This window comes from Quercus suber, unplaced genomic scaffold (genome assembly GCF_002906115.3).
Source record: "Quercus suber isolate HL8 unplaced genomic scaffold, Cork oak 2.0 scaffold_131, whole genome shotgun sequence".
NCBI classification, from domain to species: Eukaryota; Viridiplantae; Streptophyta; class Magnoliopsida; order Fagales; family Fagaceae; genus Quercus; species Quercus suber.
Window position 1 is genome coordinate 409491 of NW_027069594.1, and position 22492 is coordinate 431982.

General features: G+C 31.2%; 1 protein-coding gene across 1 annotated transcript; it reads right to left on the reverse strand.

Annotated features, from left to right (window-relative positions):
- Positions 1-303: 303 nt before the first annotated feature.
- On the reverse strand, positions 304-6320 carry LOC112022490 (probable flavin-containing monooxygenase 1). Its single transcript, XM_024055104.2, is given in 7 exon segments — positions 304-818; positions 989-1338; positions 1451-1629; positions 4907-4984; positions 4987-5049; positions 5052-5145; positions 5833-6320. Coding segments are annotated over 7 exon segments (1539 nt in total). The 5' UTR covers positions 6274-6320; the 3' UTR covers positions 304-484.
- Positions 6321-22492: the final 16172 nt, after the last annotated feature.

Sequence of the window (22492 nt, forward strand, 5' to 3'; positions counted from 1 at the left end):
GCCCCATAGGGTGGTATTCAAGTCAAACCACGCATGGATAAAAAAAATTTGTATTCTAGAGACAAAATAAGTCAAATGTAAGTCAAATCACACATGGCAACATGACCTGATTGATTCTTGGTGCCAAGAGGTGTACCTCCTATTAAGATATTAAAATGCTTTTGGAAGGTCCTTTAAGTGGTCCTTGTTCAGTATTGCTCTTATACTCCAATTTTCTGAATAATTTGTCTGAACAATGTAAGTAGAAATATTTTTTTTATTTTTGGTAGATCCAAGAAATATTGTTTATTCAAACATAGAAACCTCCTTTACGTGCTACATTTTTTTTTTTTTTTGGTTGATAATACATATATATATTACGTTTACTTAGTTTCCCCTTTTATGGTTATAAACTATAGATTATTCTACACTATAAAGGAGAAACCTCTTAGCAAGTAATGAAGGACAATAATGTGCTTAATTATCGCGGCTTTAATAATTCTTCTCATATGTAGTCTTGACTACCATAGGGGCTAAATGCTTCTGAAATCCAATTCTTCTTCCTCCAAGAATTCCATCCCATCTCTTCACATATTTCATCACTGTGGTTAATGCTGAAGGTAGAAATGCAGTGCCTCTTGTAGAACCTGGTTGTCTTCTTGGTGACTGCCATTTCTTTGGTTGTCTGTTCAATCATATTCTCAACACTAGGGAGCTTGAATTTCTCATCTACCAGACGAGCTAGCCATATGGAACGCAGCTCCGACGTATGAAGGTTTGAAACACTCTCAAGGTAACCCACAAATGCAATGTTCGGAACTAGTGGATGGATTGTGCCCCTGCAATTAAACAAAGAAAAAGAAGAGAATTGCATCATTATTAAAAGGTCATATCTAATGCATAAAACTTCTACTCTTGTGGGGTTTGGGAGAGGGGATTGAAGTATATTTTGACCGTGTTACAGTTTAGAAGCAATTATTACAATTTTAAGAGTAGAATTGTTAATTACCTATACAAGGGCATGATACCAGAAGGATATTCTAACAAAGTACGGAAAGGCTCTGGCAAGATAGCTTTGAGCTTTTTCTTCCCATCGTAACCAGTTGCAAGAACAACAACATCAGCCTCCAGTTTGGTGTCATCATCAAATTCAATTCCTTCCTTTGAGAACCACCAATTTGATGCTCTTTTAAAGAGAATCTTTCCCTTATCAGCCTCAGAGAAGAAATTCTCTGGCATGATAGCCATCTGACAAGATGCATAGTCTTCTTCAAAAGGGTGGTCTGGTTTTAATCCATACTTCTGCAGAGGAAGTTTCCACAGCAAATAGGACTCTATAAATTTTGAAGCTCCTCGCCTCTGTCATAGATCATTATATACAACAACTTATTAACACTGGCACTCTACTCATCAACCAGACTAAATGTTAATTTTTAAGTGCATACAGTAAAAATTATTATTGATCAATTACCATTGGAGATAAAAGAAGGCAAAGAAGAGTTTTGAGAAAGCTTTGGTTAGGCTTTTCATGGAGGAATTGAGAGGATCTTGTTGAGTAAAACATGTAAAATGGCAAACCCCAAATCCAGTAATGGGGAACTGTCCAGTGCAAAGTCCTTACCACCATGGTACAAGGTTGTCCTTCTGGTCCTGCAAAACATCAAAATATTGATCATCTCATAATGCAATCTAAATAGTCAATCCACTAAGAAATTATCCAAATTTCCTTGAAATAAAAAAAAAAAAAAAAAAAAAAAGAATATATGAATTGTTCTCCTAAAGGGATTGACAAAGGTTTAGCTTTTCTCAGAATTTGTAGAGAGTTTTCCATCATTTTAATGGGAAAATAGTAAAATATTGATCATCTCATAATGCAATCTAAATAGTCAATCCACTAAGAAATTATCCAAATTTCCTTGAAATAAAAAAAAAAAAAAAAAAAAAAAGAATATATGAATTGTTCTCCTAAAGGGATTGACAAAGGTTTAGCTTTTCTCAGAATTTGTAGAGAGTTTTCCATCATTTTAATGGGAAAATACTAAAGTTACTATTAAGTTTTACAATTTTTAACACTTATATAATAAATCTATAATACTCTTAATATCACTATTTTTTAGCAAATACAAAGGAATGACATATGGAATTTCGATTTTACATTTTTTTTTTTTTTTTCACAACATTTGTCACAATTTGTTAAAGTGGCTATGAGTAGTAGACAATAATTTTTACATAGATCCATAACTTTTTATCCCTTACTTGTAGTCATAGTTTAAGAATCGAACTGGACCAGTTGGTGGAACTAATTCAACTAGGAATCGGGTACCAATTCGATCAAGTAAAACTGCCCAAAACTAGTTAAAACTTGTCATAAACCAAATACTGGGTGCAAAAATGATTCATTGAACGGTGCAATTTTTAAAACCATACTCGTAGTTGGTTATATCAAAATTGTGACATAATAGTTGTGTCCCTAAACCTTTTTGAAAACAAAATGAGATGAAAGAAGTCAAGGAGTTCAAATCCTCCACCCTAACATTTGAATTCTTAAAAAAAAAAAAAAAAATCTTCGTACTTTTTAACTTTGAAAGTAAAACAGGAACAAAAGTTATTTTCTTGCACATTTAATGCATCTCAAAATTTTCCATGGAAAAATTGTTTACATCAATTAAAGGGAAACATATCGGTGTCAAGACTTTTCCAAGATTGGCCCAATACGGAGCAGACATATTATAATGACACCCGTTACTTCAGTGGGTGTTGTTGAAAGTTGAAACTTAGTCTTTTTCTTTTCCTCATAATGTACAGAAGATGTGCGGAATTCTAATTCATGTGTTTTGGAATCGTCTAAATAAGGAAAAACGTGTAAAGTCAACAAGTCAAATACGTCTTGATTGTGTGAAACCCAAACCATGCAAATTCGAACTACATAACGTGAAAAATAAGAACTAATTAAATTGCACTACATTCACTATTGTCTTTTGGACCAAATAGATTCGTTTTTTTAGAAAAGGACCAAATGGATTCTATGTTTCAATTAAAGGCAAAAAGTCTACTGAAACAAAGGGAAAACGACAAACTTGATGCACTTCGGAGCATATTTATTCAGTCTTATATATATATATATATAGACGGTGGCTTCGGGGGGCAAGGTTATGATTGAAAACAAAATCAATCTAAAAAATATTAGTCTGTATTAATAAAAATAAATAAATAACTATATAATAAATAAATAAAGATAATCAATTCTATTAAATAAAAATTAATTGAAATGATTAATCAATGTATTTATCTACAATTCAAGAAATTAATCAATGTACTCAAAAATAAACTGTGAGATTAACTCAATATAAAAGTGTCAAAACTATAGCAATATATTTAAAATGTTTGTATAATGACTCATTGGAGCATCGGCGATAGACCTGCTGCTTTAAGCTGAAGTGGTGAGAAATTTTAAACTTGGTTTAGTAGAAGATTATTTTAATTAAAAAAAAGGACTTAATTAAGAAATGAAGTGATATGAGAAAAAAACGTTTTGACTGGCTTAAAAAACAATCTGTTTCAGGACCAAGAAACAGAGCATAGCTCCTAACATAAAAGGCAATTTACCCCTCCCTTTAAAACAGTAGGTAGATGATAAATTAATTGACCTTTTTAACATGTAGATCAATTTTAAAGCCAACTTACTAAAAGAAAAAGGTTGATTGACTATTTTGTGAGTTTACCTAATCAAGTCCAATGATCTAAATAAATAGTTAAAACGCTTAACAGTAATAAATGTCAGGTACAACCAAACACAAGTTCATCTACAAATATAACTGGATGGTAATTAATATAACCTGCAAATATTTGGAAAATAACAAAATAACTAAAGGTATTTTTTGGGCGGGCTAGGGGGGGTGACTGCCCCCCTCGACCCCTCCCGGCTCTGCACCTGTGTGTATGTATATATATATATATATCTCAATAAACTCATAGTTAAGTTATATTTTCAAATGGGTATTAAAATTTATTAAATGTAATTATGTATATTTTTTAATATGTAATATGATGATATGGTAATTTAAGATTAGAGGTGTAAAACTGAAATTTTACACTATATTTTTATAAAATTTAATCTTTATATAAAAAAAAGATATAATATACAAAAGATACATCAGTAAGTGTTGAATGGACCTTTTAATCTTATAAAACCTTTTTTGGGCTTTGAATTGATGCAATATATATATATATATATATGTGTGTGTGTGTGTGTGTATTGTGCAATTCAGTGTATTCATATCTCAATTTTAAGTTTCTAAATGAAACTAGGCTTACATAGAATATTACTAATTACTTTATTAAAAATTGACCCCACTTTTGACTCCATCTTCCACGTACACTTGTGTCTGTAAAAAATTCACAACTCCTGCAGTATGGATCCCTAAGAATTCAACTCTTCACTTTATCTTCCACACTTGCGGAAAATGTGAGAATTTTGATTCAAAGACTAATAGTTTGAAAATCATAAACTACTAGCCACTATTAGCTGTATAACCCATCAACCATCCCATTGATTTGCTTGTTAAAAATAAACTATACTACCTATTAAAAAAAAAACAAATTAAGCTAATAAAAAAAAAAATTGATAGGTCACTTAACAAGGTGATGACAACTGAATTGGATCATGATGACTACACATCAATGAACTTGTTTCATTCTTTAGGATAAGGATCCAACAATATTATTTTGTGAGGGAAATAAATGAATGAAATATTAATTAACATACAAAAAAAAAAAATAATAATAATAATAAAGAAACTTTGGTACCTAGAACATCTAGAGTTCAAATTCCCTCCCATAAAATGTATAAAACCTTACTCTAGAGAGAGAGAGAGAGAGAGAGAGAGAGAGAGAGAGAGAGAGAGAGAAAAGGGGGGAGTCTTTATACCTTGGTTCTCCTCTGCGCACTCGAGTGCTAAATCAATAGCTGATTTCTTGAAACCAATGACTGCAACCTTCTTCCCTTAAGTAGTTGTGAAGTCTCTTCCTTTTGAAGTTTGCAGTAATCAATGGTATGCAAGACCTTGCCTGAAATATTTCAGGGCCTTTGTTTCGTGGAAATTCTGGGATTTTAGGTACATCTCCATATTTTCCAATGCAAACCACAATAAACTCGAAGGCATACCACTGAAATGAATCGAATAAATTAACACAAGTCAATATATAATAATAATATAATCTAGTCACCAAAATACTAGGTAGATGTAAAGATAATACTACTAACGATCGTATAAACATAGACTTTTGACCTTAATTTCTAGGTAATATACTTATAGGAAGTTTCATTATACGATTCCTTGTATTCTCAACTATACAATCGGTGGACCACAAAGGATCACACAAAAATTATATATTTATAGTCTACCCATGTGTGTTTGATTTATTTCGTTTCATTTTAAACTTTCATTACTCAAAAAAAAAAAAAAAAAATTTGACAAGCAAAGATTGCTAAAGCATAAAGTTGGACCTCATATTGAAACAAAAGATTTTTACTCATTATCAACAAATTATATATCCCGCTTGTCGCAAAATATATAAGACTTTGAAGGTTGACATAGGCCAAACTACAAGGTGTCAAATTTTTTCTTGGAGGCCAGCTAGGATTTAGAAAAAATGAGATTAGAAATTAGGAAATTCCGGAGTATGTAGGTTCTAAATAGATAGGAAAATACGGAGTAAATGAAAGGAAATACAAAAAGAAAGAAATAAGAAAATCATGTTCTTTTTCTTTTGGAACCCTAGCTAGTAAAACCCTCGTAGCCATTTTTTTTTATTAGTTAAAGAAAAAAGAAAAAGAAAAAAAGGGTTAACGACCTCAATGGTATCTGAATGGTTGGTTTGCACAGCAACCTCCCAAACAGGGTGTCCAGGCAATATAGTAGGATAGTCACCAGGTTTCCCGGTGAGATCAGTGGCTTCCCTATCACCAACAAACCTAATCTCCACCACTTTTGAGTTGAACCTCACAAACTTGAGGACATCAAAGTGGTTAGCATAAGATGTTAAGTATTCCAATATCTCAGTATAAGATGGAAAACTAGTGCTATCCCTATCAGGCCAAGGGAAATCAGAAAACTCATAATCACAACGAAGGGACTGAAGCTTCGTGGAACTGTAAGAACAATGCCTCCAGACCCCACCAATAGAGTCAGAGGCTTCAAAGACTAAAGGGTTGTGGTGGGCTAGTTGTTTAGCGGCTGCTAAGCCACTAACACCAGCTCCTATTATGCCAATTTTTGAGAAAACAGGAGCCATTTTTGATGTGATGAGAGCTGAGAGCTATAGGGTTGAAACTTGAAATGTGTTTGGTTTATGATAGTATGAAATAATGTGAAGGTTTTGCTTGGTATTTATAAGGATTTTGCATAAGTGGCCACGCTGAGAGCACGTGTAATGAAAAAGGGAGGTTGGTGAAGGGCCAAATGTGACTATTACCGAACCAAAAATAATAATATTGGTCTAAAGTTGTAATTGATTAGTGAGGAAAGGGAAATTTCGTCCATTCCCTGGTTTTTCCTTAGGTGGTACATGGTAATTATATGGTGGAATTTCTCAGTAACTTCTTTTTGTTTTTTTTCTTGGTAAATACATGTCTTTAAAGACTAAGCAGATAAAACATATATAGTTAGGAGGACAACACCTCTCGCAATGAAGCAAAAAATGGGCAAGGAGACTATGAAAAATATTAAGATCCTAGTCAATGACCTTCAGGAATTGTTTCTAGGGAACTTCATATTTTATCAAGAAAAACACACGCAAATATATTAAGTCTTACAATTTCCTTCTACGATCTTATTTTATAATCGTTACATGATAGTATCATTATCAATTCTACAAGCTACATGTCTTTTAAAATTTCAGTTCAATAAAAAAATTTCTTAGACTTTTCCTTTTTATATGTAAGGGCCTAATATATTATTAAGGAGACCAAAGTTTAAGGACAACATTTGACTACAAATTTAATTGTATTCTAAGACTACAACTCTCACTAAACAAATTAAAATAACTATATATTTTAAAATCTAACTATTGAAATGCATATTCTTTATTCCAATCGGATGTTTTGTACATTAATTTTCCTCGCAAAAGCAATGCTTAATCATTACATGTTGTATTTGGCTGAGGAGATTTCCGCAATTCATAACAAAAGTTGTATGCTGTAAATTACTACAATGAGAACCAGCAGCCCAATCAAAAAGTACGTAGCATCAATCTCAATTTCTACCGCTAATAAATTTAGATTAATACTCATTGCTAGGCCATCTCTCAAATTCTTTTTTTATAATAAATATGAAAGAATTTGAAGTTATATATAACGTGTGCTATAGACAGTTATCCTTTATCATATATCAACGCATTTATTTTTTATGCTAACAGTAAAGATCACATTCACATTCCTTATTCAATGATAGAAATCTTTATTCATTAAAAAAAAAATGACTGAAGACTTAATGAGGAAAAGTAGCTAAAGCCCATAATTTCATATTCTAGCTAGTTATGTGCATACTAATTTGTACAACAGTTTTTTTTTTTTTTTTTTTTTATTATTTAGTTAAAATTAATAAATTATTTTTTTTAATTTATATGCTGACGTGGCATTTTTTAATGTCAAAAAATATTTTTTTATTATTAATTAGGCCACGTGGACATTAAACAAATATTATTTATTATCGCCGTTTGTCACGTCAGCAATATCCGTTTCTGATGTAACGGCAAGGACCAAAACGGAACCGTTTTTCAGGATAGGGACTAAAAGCGGTAAAAATAAAATTTAGGGACTAAAATAGAAATCGCCTAAAAATGTAGGGACTAAAATGTGCTTTTCGCCTTTTAAAACACATGTCAAATTTTATTCCAATCAGATGTTATTTATTATTCGATCTATAAACTTATTTTTTATGTATAATTTTAGACTATAAAAACTCAAAATTTAAATATTTGATTGATAATATAATTTTTAATCTTATTGAAATTTTGTAAGCATGAAGGATATAAGAAGGAAATGTAATTCAATGGTAGATTTGTTAAAATTCACAACCAATAAAAAAATATTAAGTGAAATTATAGTTTTAGTCTACAACCAATAAGTTTGTTGCTAGACTTTGTCTAAAGTTTAATTATGTTGAACCTAAAGAAATTTAGGGCGGTCATAAATTTCTTTTAAAGGTAAAAAAGTCATAAATTTTTAAAATTTATATATAATAATTATTTTTGTTCAGATCAAGTAGTCATGTGATCACCTTAGCTTCAACATGGAGTGGCCTTTCATCCTGGCTTAGATCTGATCATTTTCTAGCCATAGCATTTGTACATTAATTTTTCTCGCGGAAGCAGTGCTTAATCATTACCTATAGTATTTGGCTGAGGAGATTTCCGCAATTCATAACAAAAGTTGTATGCTGTAAATTACTACAATGAGAACCAGCAACCCAATCAAAAAGTACGTAGCATCAATCTCAATTTCTACCGCTAATAAATTTAGATTAATAATCATTGCTAGACCATCTCTCAAATTCTTTTTTATAATAAATATGAAAGAAATTTTTTTTTTTTTTGTGAGAATGAAATATGAAAGAATTTGAAGTTATATATAACGTGTGCTATAGACAGTTATCCTTTATTATATATTAATGCATTTATATTTTATGCTAACAGTAAAGATCACATTCACATTCCTTATTCAATGATAGAAATCTTTATTCATTAAAAAAAAATGACTGAAGACTTAATGAGGAAAAGTAGCTAAAACCCTTTTTTTCATATTCTAGCTAGTTATGTGCATATTAATTTGTACAACAGTTGACTGATGGGTTTGCTTTTCATATTTATTGCTTAGGAAGTAATAATAACAAAAGAACAAGAACAACGACAACCGGAGTAATACCGACAACACCACATCGAGACTGGTAAGTTCTTTCACACTATTAAATTAACTATATATTCAGACTTGTCTCATCATGTCTATAATCGCTTTGCTCTACCTATGTCGTTTTTCTTTACACCTTATTGGGAGACCATATAGCCATATGCGAAAATATGACGTGCTATAATACAAAATTTTAGTAGGTGCACCAAATTAAAAGCTTTGAGGACAAACGGGGTTAGAGCCTCCCATAAAATAACGTGATACAAAATGGGTTTATGTACTTTTAACAAACTTTCTTTGATGAATAGTTTGCGTTAATAAATGATCTTGTTGGGTACAGAAGGAAAATACGTAAGCAATTTCTAAGTAGATCGATCCGTGGACTTTTCATTGGGTCAGAACGTAAGTATTAATTTGATGCAAAAGTACGGACGAAATGGGTAATTAGCCATAATTACCCAACTATATAGTTAGTTGGCCCGGTTCGGAAAGAATATTAATTAGTAGCATCTCGAGTCTCAAAGACTCAAATTTTGCGCTCATACCTCGACTCTTTGAGGCTCGGTTTTTGTAGTTTGACCTGGTGTGATTCCAGGTGGCGTCCACATGGAACTCGAGTTTCTGAGACTCAAGGTCCGCGTAGATGCCATCTGGCACTAACGTGGTCGTCCACATGGTAATTAACGCCACCTGGCTCTGACTGGTCGGTCCACATGGACCTCGAGTCTCTGAAAGTCGATTTTTAATAGGGGTTTTTCAAATTAAACGCCTCTCGCACAGTCACTCTACACTCTCACTGACCCTCTCTCGTCTTCTCTCACTCACCCTCTCTCTGTCACACATTGAACCTCAGCCTCACCTCAGCCTCTCTCTCTCCCTTACTCACTCACCGCCTTCTCTCCGTCATCGTCTTCTCTGGCTCACCGTCTTCTCTCGCTCACTTGCTCACCCTCTTACTCGCACCCTAAACCTCAACCTCTCTCACTCACTCACCCTCTCCACTCTCGCTCACTCACCGTCTCCTCTCACTCACTGTCTTCTCTCACTAACCCTGTTCTCATACTCACTGTTCTTTCACTCAAGTCTCCAGGATTTTAGATTCATTGCCTTCACCAAAAGATCTGATAAAGTCACAGCAACGTGTACAAAGCCTTGGGTTCTTTCACCGTCTCCTCTCCACTCTCACTCACTCTACGCAGTCTCTCAAAACTAAACAAAAAGGTGAGTCGCTTTGTACAAAGTTTACTGTTTGGTTGCCGAGAAACAGTGGGGAAAATCAAATAAACTTTGGTTGACGAAATTTTTTCCTATTTTGGTTTCTGTATTGAATTTCTAATAGAAGTGTTAAAAATTGCTTTATTGTTTTTTGAGTTTGAATTGGTTTGTGGGTTTGATGATTTTTGTTTTTTTTTTTTTTTTTTTTTTTGGTTTTGTTTAGTCCAATTACCCGTACACCACTGTCTCTTGGCTTTACTAGGGGTCCAAAAAGAGTACTTGACCTGAGTCATCTCACACCCACAAGCCTTAGCTCAGTGCGAACTCACTTTCACGAAACTCGGCCTCAACGTCGCACACGAGGCAGTCGACGACACGGCGGGAGCGGCCGAGTTCGTCACTGCCAACAACCTCCACGATAGCCAGCGCACACACCGCAGGTCTCTACGGGATGAACATCTCGCCGACAGAATCTAGGACGACTCGAGCAACGTGACCAGCTCGTCATGCTGGCCCAAGAGTCCATAATACCTCGCACCGACCGCCCATTCGAGCAACGTGTTTGGGCACGACAAAGGGACCTCAGTCCTATTCAAGGTCCTGTCAGCATTCGCGTTCAAGAACATTAGCCTGAAGAAGATCGAGTCAAGGCCACATATCACACACCTTAATTCCCAAAAAAAAAAAAAAACTCAGTGACATTAACGGCAGCCATAACTGGGATTTAACGAAATCCTGCATTGATAAAAATTGAAAGTTAGAGGACTGAATTAACAAAACTGAAAGTTAGAGGACTGAAATGAAAAAGAGTGAAAATTAGAGGGTCAGTTTCGCATTTTTGCCTATACATAATTATTTTAATGTTTTCAAAATTTAATCTACAAAAATAAGAGTTAGCCCTCCCAAGTATTTGAATTAGTCCAATGACGTTCTTAAAAAAAATTATTGGTCTAATAGTTATAAAGACATAGCTTTATTTTCCGCAATTCTATTTTTTATTGGAAAATGTACTCTTATATCTATCAAATATTTGATAAAATTTGACATCAAATATGTTTGAATTTATCTTTTTCAACCCATTATGTGGTGATTAACAAGTTATTGAATCATTAAAAAAAATCTTATCACTAAAATTACACATGAAATATCTCTTTAGTCGCCACATAATGGGTTAAAGCAAGATAGTTTCAAATATATTTGAAGCCTAACTTGTTCCTCCAAGTGTTGGATCATTCATGTCTTTGAAAATTTCAATAATTCAATTGAAAATTTTTTTACTTACTTTTGTATAAAATCTAATAATTTGTATCAAAAATGAAACTTTTTAAGTATTTCACTATGAAAATGGTAAAAATGAATTTTATTTTATAAAAGATCACCATCAAACATAATTTTGATTAAAAATACCAAACTCTTTTTTTGTGTATATATATAACTTATCAAATAAAATGTGTGTGGAGATTATCTTGATAAATATATTAGTGCTGCAAATTGGCTCTTCCAAACAAAAATTTTTAGCCTTGCCCTTGCTTCCACAACACTTCTTTAATAAACATAATAAGATTTGAATAAATTACATCTTTACTCTATCTTTCTTTTTCTTTTTTTAAAATAATTCTATCTCATTTAAAAGTTAAAATATTCGCATATTTTTTCTCAAAAAAATGCTCACATATATATTAAACATCATTTATTAATTCTAGTCAAACCTATTATTTATTTATTTTAGAAAGTGTAGGGGTTTTTTTTTTTTTTTTTTTGGGTGGGGAACAAAACAGGATCATTCGATGCAAAGGAGATAGGTAAGACACAAAATTGAAAATAAATATAGAACAAGCAAGTGTTGACTAACTTAGAATATGTATATATTTTCATATAAATAAAATGTGTATATACGTAAGTCAATACAAAAGGAAATCATTTAGGTACTAGCGAGTGAATGTCCCATGCAGCTTTTGGAGTTTGACCAAGCATTTCATACAGTTGATAAAGTCATTGTATTTGCTCTATAAGAATACTTTGCACGTGCTTCGTATATAAACACATAAAAATACATGCATATAGACGATTGTACATAATACATTATACAGTGTATAAATAGGGAATGAGATGGAAGTCCGTATTAAAAATAAAATCAAAATCAAACCATGCATGGATTTCTCGCTAGAGTGGCTTTACCCTTAACTTTTTAAAAACTCGAAAGGCAAAAGGAAACATCCAAGAATACAATAGGAAGCTTAGAGGAAATTAATGAAGCATTCAGTCATAGTTGGAAATTGGAACCAACTTTATTGAGAACATAGAGTTTGAAAATTGAAGAGTACACGTCTCTTGAAATCCAAATCCTTTTACCATAACTAAGACAAAGGCATATCGTGACCATTTTGTTGATTCAAAGTTCTATGGTCCTTCCTCTACAAAAAAAAAAAAAAAAAAAAAAGTTATATGGTTCTTGGTACAGAGTCTGGATTTGTTGATTCAATGCTTTTGTTCATTTTATTTTATTTAATTGGGTATTTTCCTCTTTTTATTGGTCAATTTTTAAATTTAGTAATACCCAACAACTAGTTTTACCTTGCCTCATTCATACTTTGTTTATTTGGTAAGTAACACAAGACTTCCACGTGTATGAAAGTAACTTCCCTATAATATATAGTCTTAACAACTTAAACTTTGCATTGTTTGGTCCAGAAGAGATGGCCCTGCCCTTTTACTACGGCATAGTTAAGTGACTATGAAATTGAAGACATGGAATTTTTTAAATTGCTTTTGATTTTTTTTTTTTCATTTGCGACCAAATTAGTCACAACTTAGAAGTGCTGCGATTTCACATGGTTTATAAGTTGACAATTTCTTTATTCATCTGAAACCGTGGACTGCTACGACCACGAAACTGAAGCCATGACATTTAAAATTGGTAAATTTTTTAAGACCAAATTATTAATTAGTCACAAGACTCACAACTTAGAGGTACATCGCGTGGAGTAGTAAGTTGACAATTTCTTGATCCTAAATGAAATCGCGGAACCGCTACTGCAATTTCAAAGCTCAATTTGACCTCAGGAAAATTGCATAGCTAGCTTCTACGACAGGTAACGACTTGTTTTTATATTATTTATAGCATTGTTTCTTTTATCAAAAGGTATACATGTGTATATTTTAATGTTTAATAAATAGAATGAAGAAAGTCAAATAATGTAAAAGAGAAAAACAAGAGCAATAGTTTTAATATAATTCGATTTCACGGTCCTATGTCCACACCCAAAAATAAATAAATAAATGACAAAATTTAGTTACAAAATTGGTTGTAACTTAAAACTATAAACTCACTTAATAAAATAAATATTACAACATATTTTGAAAATCTAATCGTTGAATTGCATGTTCTTTACACTCTTAATACACATGTTAAATTTTATGTCAATCGGATATTATTTACTATATAATCTATAAGCTTATATTTTGTGTATAATTTTAAATTACATAAACTTGAAATTTAAAAAATTATTGATGACATAGCTATTGATATTTAATTTTCTTGAAATTTTACAAACATGGAGAATAGAAGAAGAAGATGTAATTCAATGATAGATTTGTCAAAATTCACCTCCAATAAAAAAAATATTAAGTAAGTTTGTAGTATAAAACTATAACTAATTTTATAGCTAAACTTTGTCCATAAATAAAATCCTAGCTAAAAGCCTAAATTTTTATGATTCTAAATTATTTTTGTTTGTTACAATGAAACCATGCATGTAAGCAGACATGGCAAAACGAGTTGGGATTCGCCAACTTGACCCAAATCCGAAGGAAAATATTTGATCCAAATCTAATTTTTTGACCTAAATAAAAAACAAGTTGACCTATGACCTGACCCAACCCAGCTAACTTGTGACTTGATCCTTTTAAAAAAAATAAAAATAAAAATAAAAAAACCTTTTTTTTTTTAATTAAGACATGGTTGATTTACTTTCTTTTTTTGTAAGCTTTACAAGGCATAATTCAAACTCAATTATATATATATATATATGGATCAAATGATAAATTACATCCAATTGACATGCGTATTAAAAGCATATAAAACATATAATTCAACGGTTGAATTTTCAAAATATAAATTCAGTAACAAGTTATTGGGTACATCCAATTGGCATGAAAATTGGCCTGCATGTTAAGAGCATACAAAACATGTAATTCAACAGTTGAATTTTCAAAATATAAATTCAATAAGTTATTGGGTACATCCAATTGTTATGAAAATTGACATGCGTGTTAAGAGCATATAAAACATATGGTTCAACAGTTGAATTTTCAAAATATAAATTCAATAACAAGTTATTAAGTGGTCTAACATATAATGTCATTTATATACAATGGCCTTAAGAAAACAATTGAGACCTTTATTTAGTGTGTGTGTGTGTGTGTGTGTGTGTGTATTACAGCATTAAAATTGGCATGCATGTTAAGAGCATATAGAACATGTGATTCAGCGATTGAATTATCAAAATATAAATTCAATAACAAGTTATTGAGTGATGTAATACATAACATCATTCAAATACAATGGCCTTAAGAAAACAATTAAGACCTTTAATTAGTTGGATGCAAACGATTTGAAAGATAATCAATTAAGGCATTCTTATTAGATTATTTTCAAATTGGTATAAATTATGGATGTTTGTGGGCCTATTTTCTAACCATTCATAGCCAAAATTAATAGCTTTTCAAAATAAAAATGATTTATTGGGAGTGTATTGCTTAACAATTAGCTTTTCAAAATAAAAATGATTTATTGGGAGTGTATTGCTTAACAATGATATATTCATAAAAATATTATCTATAAATAAGTAAACAATCAAATTTCAATGTATATTCTCAAATTGAAATAGTGTCAATCACAGTGCATCTAAAATTAAACACAACTATTAGATTATTTTCAAGATATTAGATTCTGAAATTAGTTTTCAAGATTGTAAATATCTTATATATATTTTTAGTCTTTATCACATTAGCTATCCAAAGAGCATTTGTAATTTTCTTTTATGCTTCGGGATGTTGATATTGTGTAGAAGTGAAATTTGTGTGTTGATTTTAATTAAATTTTCAAATGGTAGATTAAACTCTTTTGTATTTGTGCTATTTATTTTGGTTAGCAATGTTAGGATTTGCATAATTTTATAACTTTTTAAGCTAAACTCTTTCTTGATATGGGTGGTAAATTCAAAGTAATGTGCTTCACCCTAAGTAATTTGATATATAACTTACCAAGTAGCAAATACATGTTTTTTATTTAAATCATGTGAAAAATACTGGTTGGCTCGACCCAACACGACCCGACCTACAAGCCGATTAACCAAACCTGTTTTCAACCCAAACCTTATTGACTCAACACGAAATCGACCCGATTTGACCTGCCCACTTTGCCACATATCCTTATAGGATGTATAAAAGAACATATTAGTCTTAGTATGATAGCTACATAGCCCGTGGTATTACAAATTAAACCAAAGTAACCAATGGTTTTCTACAAAATTATAGTCTACATATCTTTGCTCATATCCTAATATATTCTAACACACCCCCTTCAAAGTCAGAGTATAAGCTTGAAAACGCCTTGAATTTGTAATATAAACTCAGGAAGAAAGCCATGAGCAGGAATGATCAAATCGAACGTAGAATGGATCGATCATGACGTGGAATGAAACATTTGAAAACTCTGGTTCTGGTAGTGAAAAACAACCGTTGGCTTAATGGATGAAGATTGAAAGGGAGCTACTAGTACAGGAGAACAATTGCATCAATGGCCAAAGAGTGGCTATTATGGTAAGAGGATGACTGCATTGGTGGCCTAAGGAACATTAGTAGATGAATGATTGGCTCAAGGATACGCGAGACAGAAGATTTTTTGCAGCGTTTTGTAGATCGACTTTATATCTTTTTAGTGACGTATTCAGAAATTGAAAAGATGCTCAAATGCAAAGATCCAAGAGAACAATGCTTGGACAATTGTATGAACTTCATTGGAGGGAGGCAATTCTAATTAGAAGGAACGTCAAAAAAGATGGTGAGGGAGAGAAAAAAGAATACAAATGACTTCTGTGGTAATATTGTTCTAGTAACGTTGTTTAAATATTGTAAAAATATATGTGAGTGAAAATAAATTATAGAAATACATGTTGTATTATTTAAATAATGAAAACTATTATTTAAATAACACAACCAAACAGACCAAAAACCATGACTCTAATACCACGTTAAATTAGAAATAACAAAATAACGTGATTTGCATTGGCCTATGCCCACAACAAAAAGAGCTAAACAAGTACATTTTTTAAAGAATTTATATAGAAATACATTATATTTAGTATAGTAATCCTAAAATCATGATAACCCTTATTTTACAAAACTACAGTAACCCATGGTATCCTAGGAAAATATGTTCTACTTGTGTGTATATGTATATGTGCATATAATATTATCTTTATAAATGATATCTTAAAATATATTCTAGTAAAAGTTAGTTTCAATCCTAGTGCTTTTTTTATCTTTTGGATAAAGACAATATCTTTCCAGCCAAACAAAGATAAATTACACACCCAATCGGTCCATGATAGACCAAGGCATCAACAACCCTCTTTGAGAGGATTTGATCCTAACTACAATAGAAAATTTACAGTTAAATACACATTTAGCTAAAAAAAGCGGCAACTTTCTTTCTATGATGGGTAGAATGCTTTAAGTTTATAATAATATCAACCACCAATTGTAGCAAATCCGAGCTAAGCTGATTCACATCGACGACTACCTTCGCATCACCCCAAATGGCCGGCTTGAACCCCTGGCCAATCACCATATCAATTGCGCATTTCTATATATACGTAGTCTTAACCCCAAGTATTAACAAATATTCACCACCATTGTGCTGTTTGTCAATTTTTTTTTTTTTTTAAGTAATGTTATTTTTTTTATTCATTTCTTCTTTCTCTTATTTATATTTATTTATTTTATTTATTCATTTCTTCTCTTACTTTTTGCAACAAGGGCCAAAAAAGCTAAAACAAGTTCAAAACTCCCCTTGGGTTCTTTAAAGTGTGATTAAATGGAGAGATTCAAGCTCAAATTTCCAATATTCAATTAATAGATTTTAGTGGTATATTACAAGAAAGAAATCAAAAGGCAGAATAACAAAGAGATGGAAAATATACATAATTCATTAAATCTAGAATTGTTTTCTACATACAGCAGGATGAGGAATTTGAGAAAAGAGGTGAGAGAGAGAGAGAGAGAGAGAATCTTGTTGCTCTTTCATGGCTGTATGGGCTTTTGTTCTGAAATTTTAGCTTTTAGGATAAAACATTAATTGGTTGTGTTTGATATTCCTTAGGAACTAGTCTCAGTATAATGTGTGAAGTTATTGGCCCTATGTTGTCAAACATGTGAAAAGTTTCATATTGCCTTTATGTAGGTAAAGGCATGGACTGTTTTTTTTTTTAATCATATCAAAGGAAATGCTTGACCAAATGCAATTGGGTGCACACTCCTAGCTGATTTTACTCCCAAGAAAGCTGCTTTGTGGCTGAACTGAGCACATCAAAAGTCAGCCAAGGAGTCAGCTTAATTTCAGGGGCCTAAAAATGGAGTATGTGTAACTTCAGTCACATACGGCAGGAACTACAAGTATTGATTTGGGTGAAAATTTGGGGTACCTAACCATTTACGTGAGTTTTAAGTGTTGCAAGTGTCGTTAACCCACTTAGTAGCATGCATATCTTAGGCTTCTGTAAAAGGTCCAAAAAAGGTCAACTCATACTCTCCAAACTATATTCTCTCAAGTTTCTTTTATTTCAAATATGTTATAATATATGAATTGAGACTATAAGAAAGTCGGACTTGGTTAGATTAAGCTTATAGAAAATTCGTCGCGAAAACAATATTCAATATTTCATTTTATTCATTTATTTTAGATTATTTTATACCAAAATAGAAAATGTTATATAAAGTGAATTGTTATATTGTACGTTAAAATAGTAAAAATAGATTTTTTAATGTGCTAAAATCGCTTCTTTTTTTTTGGTACAAAAGGATGTTAATGCTCTTTTTCTTTGTCCCGTGTAACATCCACGTTAAATTTAATCCAATGAACAGGAGAACTTTCCCACTTTTAACACCACATCCCACTTTCTGCACGATGTTCTCTGAAGTCTAAAGCACTCTTGCTGAGTGCAGCATCGCTTGGATTAACTTTTTCCGTTCCAACACTATGGAATTTCTCTTTTTTTTTTTTTTTTTTTTGGGTAAACAAAAAGTTTAGGTGAGTGGAGGCTATCCTATACTAGAGTCAGGATAAATCGTAGGTTTCAAAGAGAACTTAAATTACACTTATAGATCGCACAGTAAGGAGAATTGCTAGCAACGAGACTCAAACCTAAGAAATGTTCAAACCTTATCAATTGAACCAATCCCATTAGCAAACAATATCAAATTTCACAACCACCATTGGACATCAATAATCATAGTAAAAATAAGACAAACTGGTCAGAAAATATACATACTCAATTTAAAAAAAAAAAATCCACTTGAGGGTCCACCAATAGTTGTACCATATAGAAACTTATAAAAAATTTATCCTACTTTGTACCAAACCAATCCAATACGGTCACTATGCATCTCATAAACAAATGGAATTAACTGTTGCCCATTCTGTACCAAACCACAGCTTGCATTTCAACCTACTGCTACTCTCTCCAATATTACCTTCAATCCCTCATAAGTTAAAGTCTATGACTACACAATTTTCTTCATAACCTCTTTTTTTTTTTTTTTTTTTTTTTTTTTTGCTGAACATAACCTCTTATTTATTAAATCTTTGGTGATGGTCCATTTTGTACATGGATTCAACATAAATACGACTTGATATCTCACCTAACTATATGATTATGTCAGGGCAGCACACCATGACGTTGGAATTTTTTTTTTTTTGTCTTTTTTTATTATCTCCTTATCAGAAAAGTATCCTAGTGCTATTTATAGCATTATTTTGATGAACAAGCATATCTAGGTACCCAAGACAACCAATTAATACATATTATTTCTCAAAAAAAAAAATTAATACATATTACAATTATTTAACGTAAAATATTGTTTGTAGTATCAAACTCATTCTCTTTATAATTAGATAAACCTCTTATAATGGCACACTTTTTTTTTTCAGTAACATAAAATGGTACACATATTATCTTCCTTTGGTGTGTGTTATGTTGATCGAGAATTTGACTTTTGCTTTTATATGTTTGTAACCTGTTGGGCCTAAAAAAATTTATAAAAATAAAAAATAAATAAAATAAAATAAAAATAAAAATAAAACCACGATCGGGCAGCCTATAAATTGCTTTTATAAAGTGGCATATCAGTATCATACATTTTCAAAAACTACTGTTATAAAATGGAGTATAATTTTTACAGACGCTAATACAGAGACAATCAGACTTGGCAAGAACTAAAACTAATCACCTCCAAATAATTAAAATAGTATATCTATAACTTTACCAACGTTATGAAAATGATCAAAGAGTGAAAGAAACCAAAATACTGAGTTATGTCGAACGCAAGAAAAAAAAAAGTTTCAAGTTCTTTTGACCTACAAATGCTTTGAAAGTCTTATAATTATTGTGTAGAAGGTTCAAAGAGATTTCTTCAAATTAGTTTAGAGAAAAAAAAATCATCTTGTTCATGAACAACATATAAATAGCACGTGAAAAATTATCAAATAATATAATTGGAGCCAGTCCAATATTGGTCTAGGGCAAGTGTACATGTCATAGTGATGGCTTCCACAGTCCACACTAGGTACCTTCCTGATCATTCATGGGGGGAAAAGAGAAAGAAAGATGCCTTTATAATGGAAAGTCCAGATCGAGGACCCTAACTTTTAAATTATTCAATGACTTTTCAAAACATCAAATTCGACTTTTGATTTTTTTTTTTTTCCTTTTTCTTTCACAATTAGGTGATATGGTGGCTTAAACAACGGAGTCAGTTCCATGCATAATAGGTAGAGCTAGCTAGCACACCCCTAATTTGTCTGGATCATGCTGTTCTGTCTCTCTCCATGATGCATCAAAGCAGACAGAGACTTTTAGTATCGAAATTCATAGGCACAAGAAAAGCACATAATGCAATTGGCCACCATTGAAAATATTTATGCTTGAGATTCATGAAAGGAATGGGTACAGAACTTTGAACCGGTACTGTCTATCCTGACTTCAAGTCCCCATCTCAAACTTGATTGGTCTTCGATTCTTTTCCTTTATTCCGATTTTGACCCACCAAAAATGAAAGATAAATTAGCTGTACCCAGTTACATACACCTCCCATCCACATAAAAATATGTTCTACTTTATGCTTCATTGATAATATATCAAAGGATTTTATTATCGTGTGGCCTTAGGTATACATTAGTGAACCATTTTAAAAAACTTTTTATATAAAAATGAAAAAGTAATTAACTGTTTTGATAATTTTTTCAAATTCTCATAAAAATTAGAATGAAACTTAACATTTATTTTAGGAAATATTTTACTCATACAATTATATCTCCTAAAAAATTGATTTTTTTTTTTTAAAATTTAAGAGAGATATGTGTTATTTTTTATAATTTTTTTTTTTATAATTGTTAGATGTATATGGAAAGTTTGTTTATTTGGAAATATATTAAGTTTTGAAATTATTGCACTTACTAAAAAATAGTTAATACAACATTTTAAAGAGGAATAGTTATTCCTCATTTTGAAGAATAGCTATTCATAAGGAATAACAGTTCCTTATAATAAAAACACAACCAAACTAAAGAATAACTAAACCATAAGAATAACTATTACATTACAGTGCCTATTACAGTCTACCAAACATGCCCTCAGATTAAATCTTGCTAATAATAAAAACAAATTGATATCCTATACTTTTTTAGTATCATGAGCAGATAACATAAATTAAAATTCTATGTGTATTTTTTTAATATATATATATATATATATGATTGGTGAAAAAAAAAATAGAGTTTTGAAAAGTTGTGACACGTTTGGTAAGAGATTTCTAATAACGTTGTTTAAGCATTGTGAAAATATGTTTGAGTTAAAAAGTGTTGTGGAAATATATGTTGTGCTATTTAAACACTAAAAACTACTATTTAAACAACAATACCAAACAGATCCTAGATTTTAATTTACATATTCTTTTCTTTTTTTCCTTTGCTGAATGCTATTTATTTACATATTCATCCCATGTCACTCTGGAATTTGAATAAATATGTACATTGACGAGGTTCATGCCGCTGCCACACTGGACCTTTAATTACGGTGCCATTAATGCCCTGAGAAGTCTTTGCTTTTTGCTCGTTCTATTCAATCCCTAAAAAAGTCATGAATTCATAACTCTGACCATGGAACAATCAAGCAAAAACCTTTTATATGGTTTTGAATTTTCCCATTTATTTATAGCTCAATACCTAATACCTGTAATGTTGTTTAAAGTTTGAACAACTTATTTTTGGTGTGTGTTGCGTTGAAATGCCCGAATCAATTTAAATTCGGTCCTACTCAAACAAAGAAATGTTTCCATAATAAATTTGATATGTATTTTTTTTGAAAAAAAATAAACGTGATATGTTGTGTTAGTTGAACATAGCTTTATAATTTTTTAGAGTAAGCTTTGAAAGAAATATCTGCAATGCATGGTTTTAGTCATTAATTGATAAAATATACTATAATTTTATTGAGAAATAATAAGTAAATGTTACCTAGATGGCTAGATTGAAGAAAAGGCGTGTATTGAAAATTCTACTCTTAAGTCTTTATAGAATTACCCAGATGAATTACATAAGTTTTTATAGAACTAAAATTCTAATCTTTAATATAATAAGCGACCTCTTAGGAAGTTCTTGTGTTGCACCCTTTTCTTTTCCTTTTATACATATAGATACATACATACATACATACATATATATATATATATAATTTTATTGAGAAATAATAACTAAATGTTACCTGAACTGAAGAAAAGTCGTGTATTAAAAAGTAGCTAATAAAAAGTTAATAATAAAACTATTATTAAAAGCAAAACGTATGGCAATTACATGTGGTGATAAGCTAAATAATAAGAAAGCAATGATTAATATAAAATAAAAGACAAAGTTTAGCTACAAAATTGGTTGTAGCCTTAGGCTACAAACTCACTTAATAAAATAAATATTACTACATATTTTGAAAATCTAACCGTTGAATTACATGTTCTTTATGCTCTTAATGCACATGTCAATTTTTGTGTCAATCGGATATCATTTACTACATAATCTATAATCTTATATTTTATGGATAATTTTAAATTACAAAAACTTGC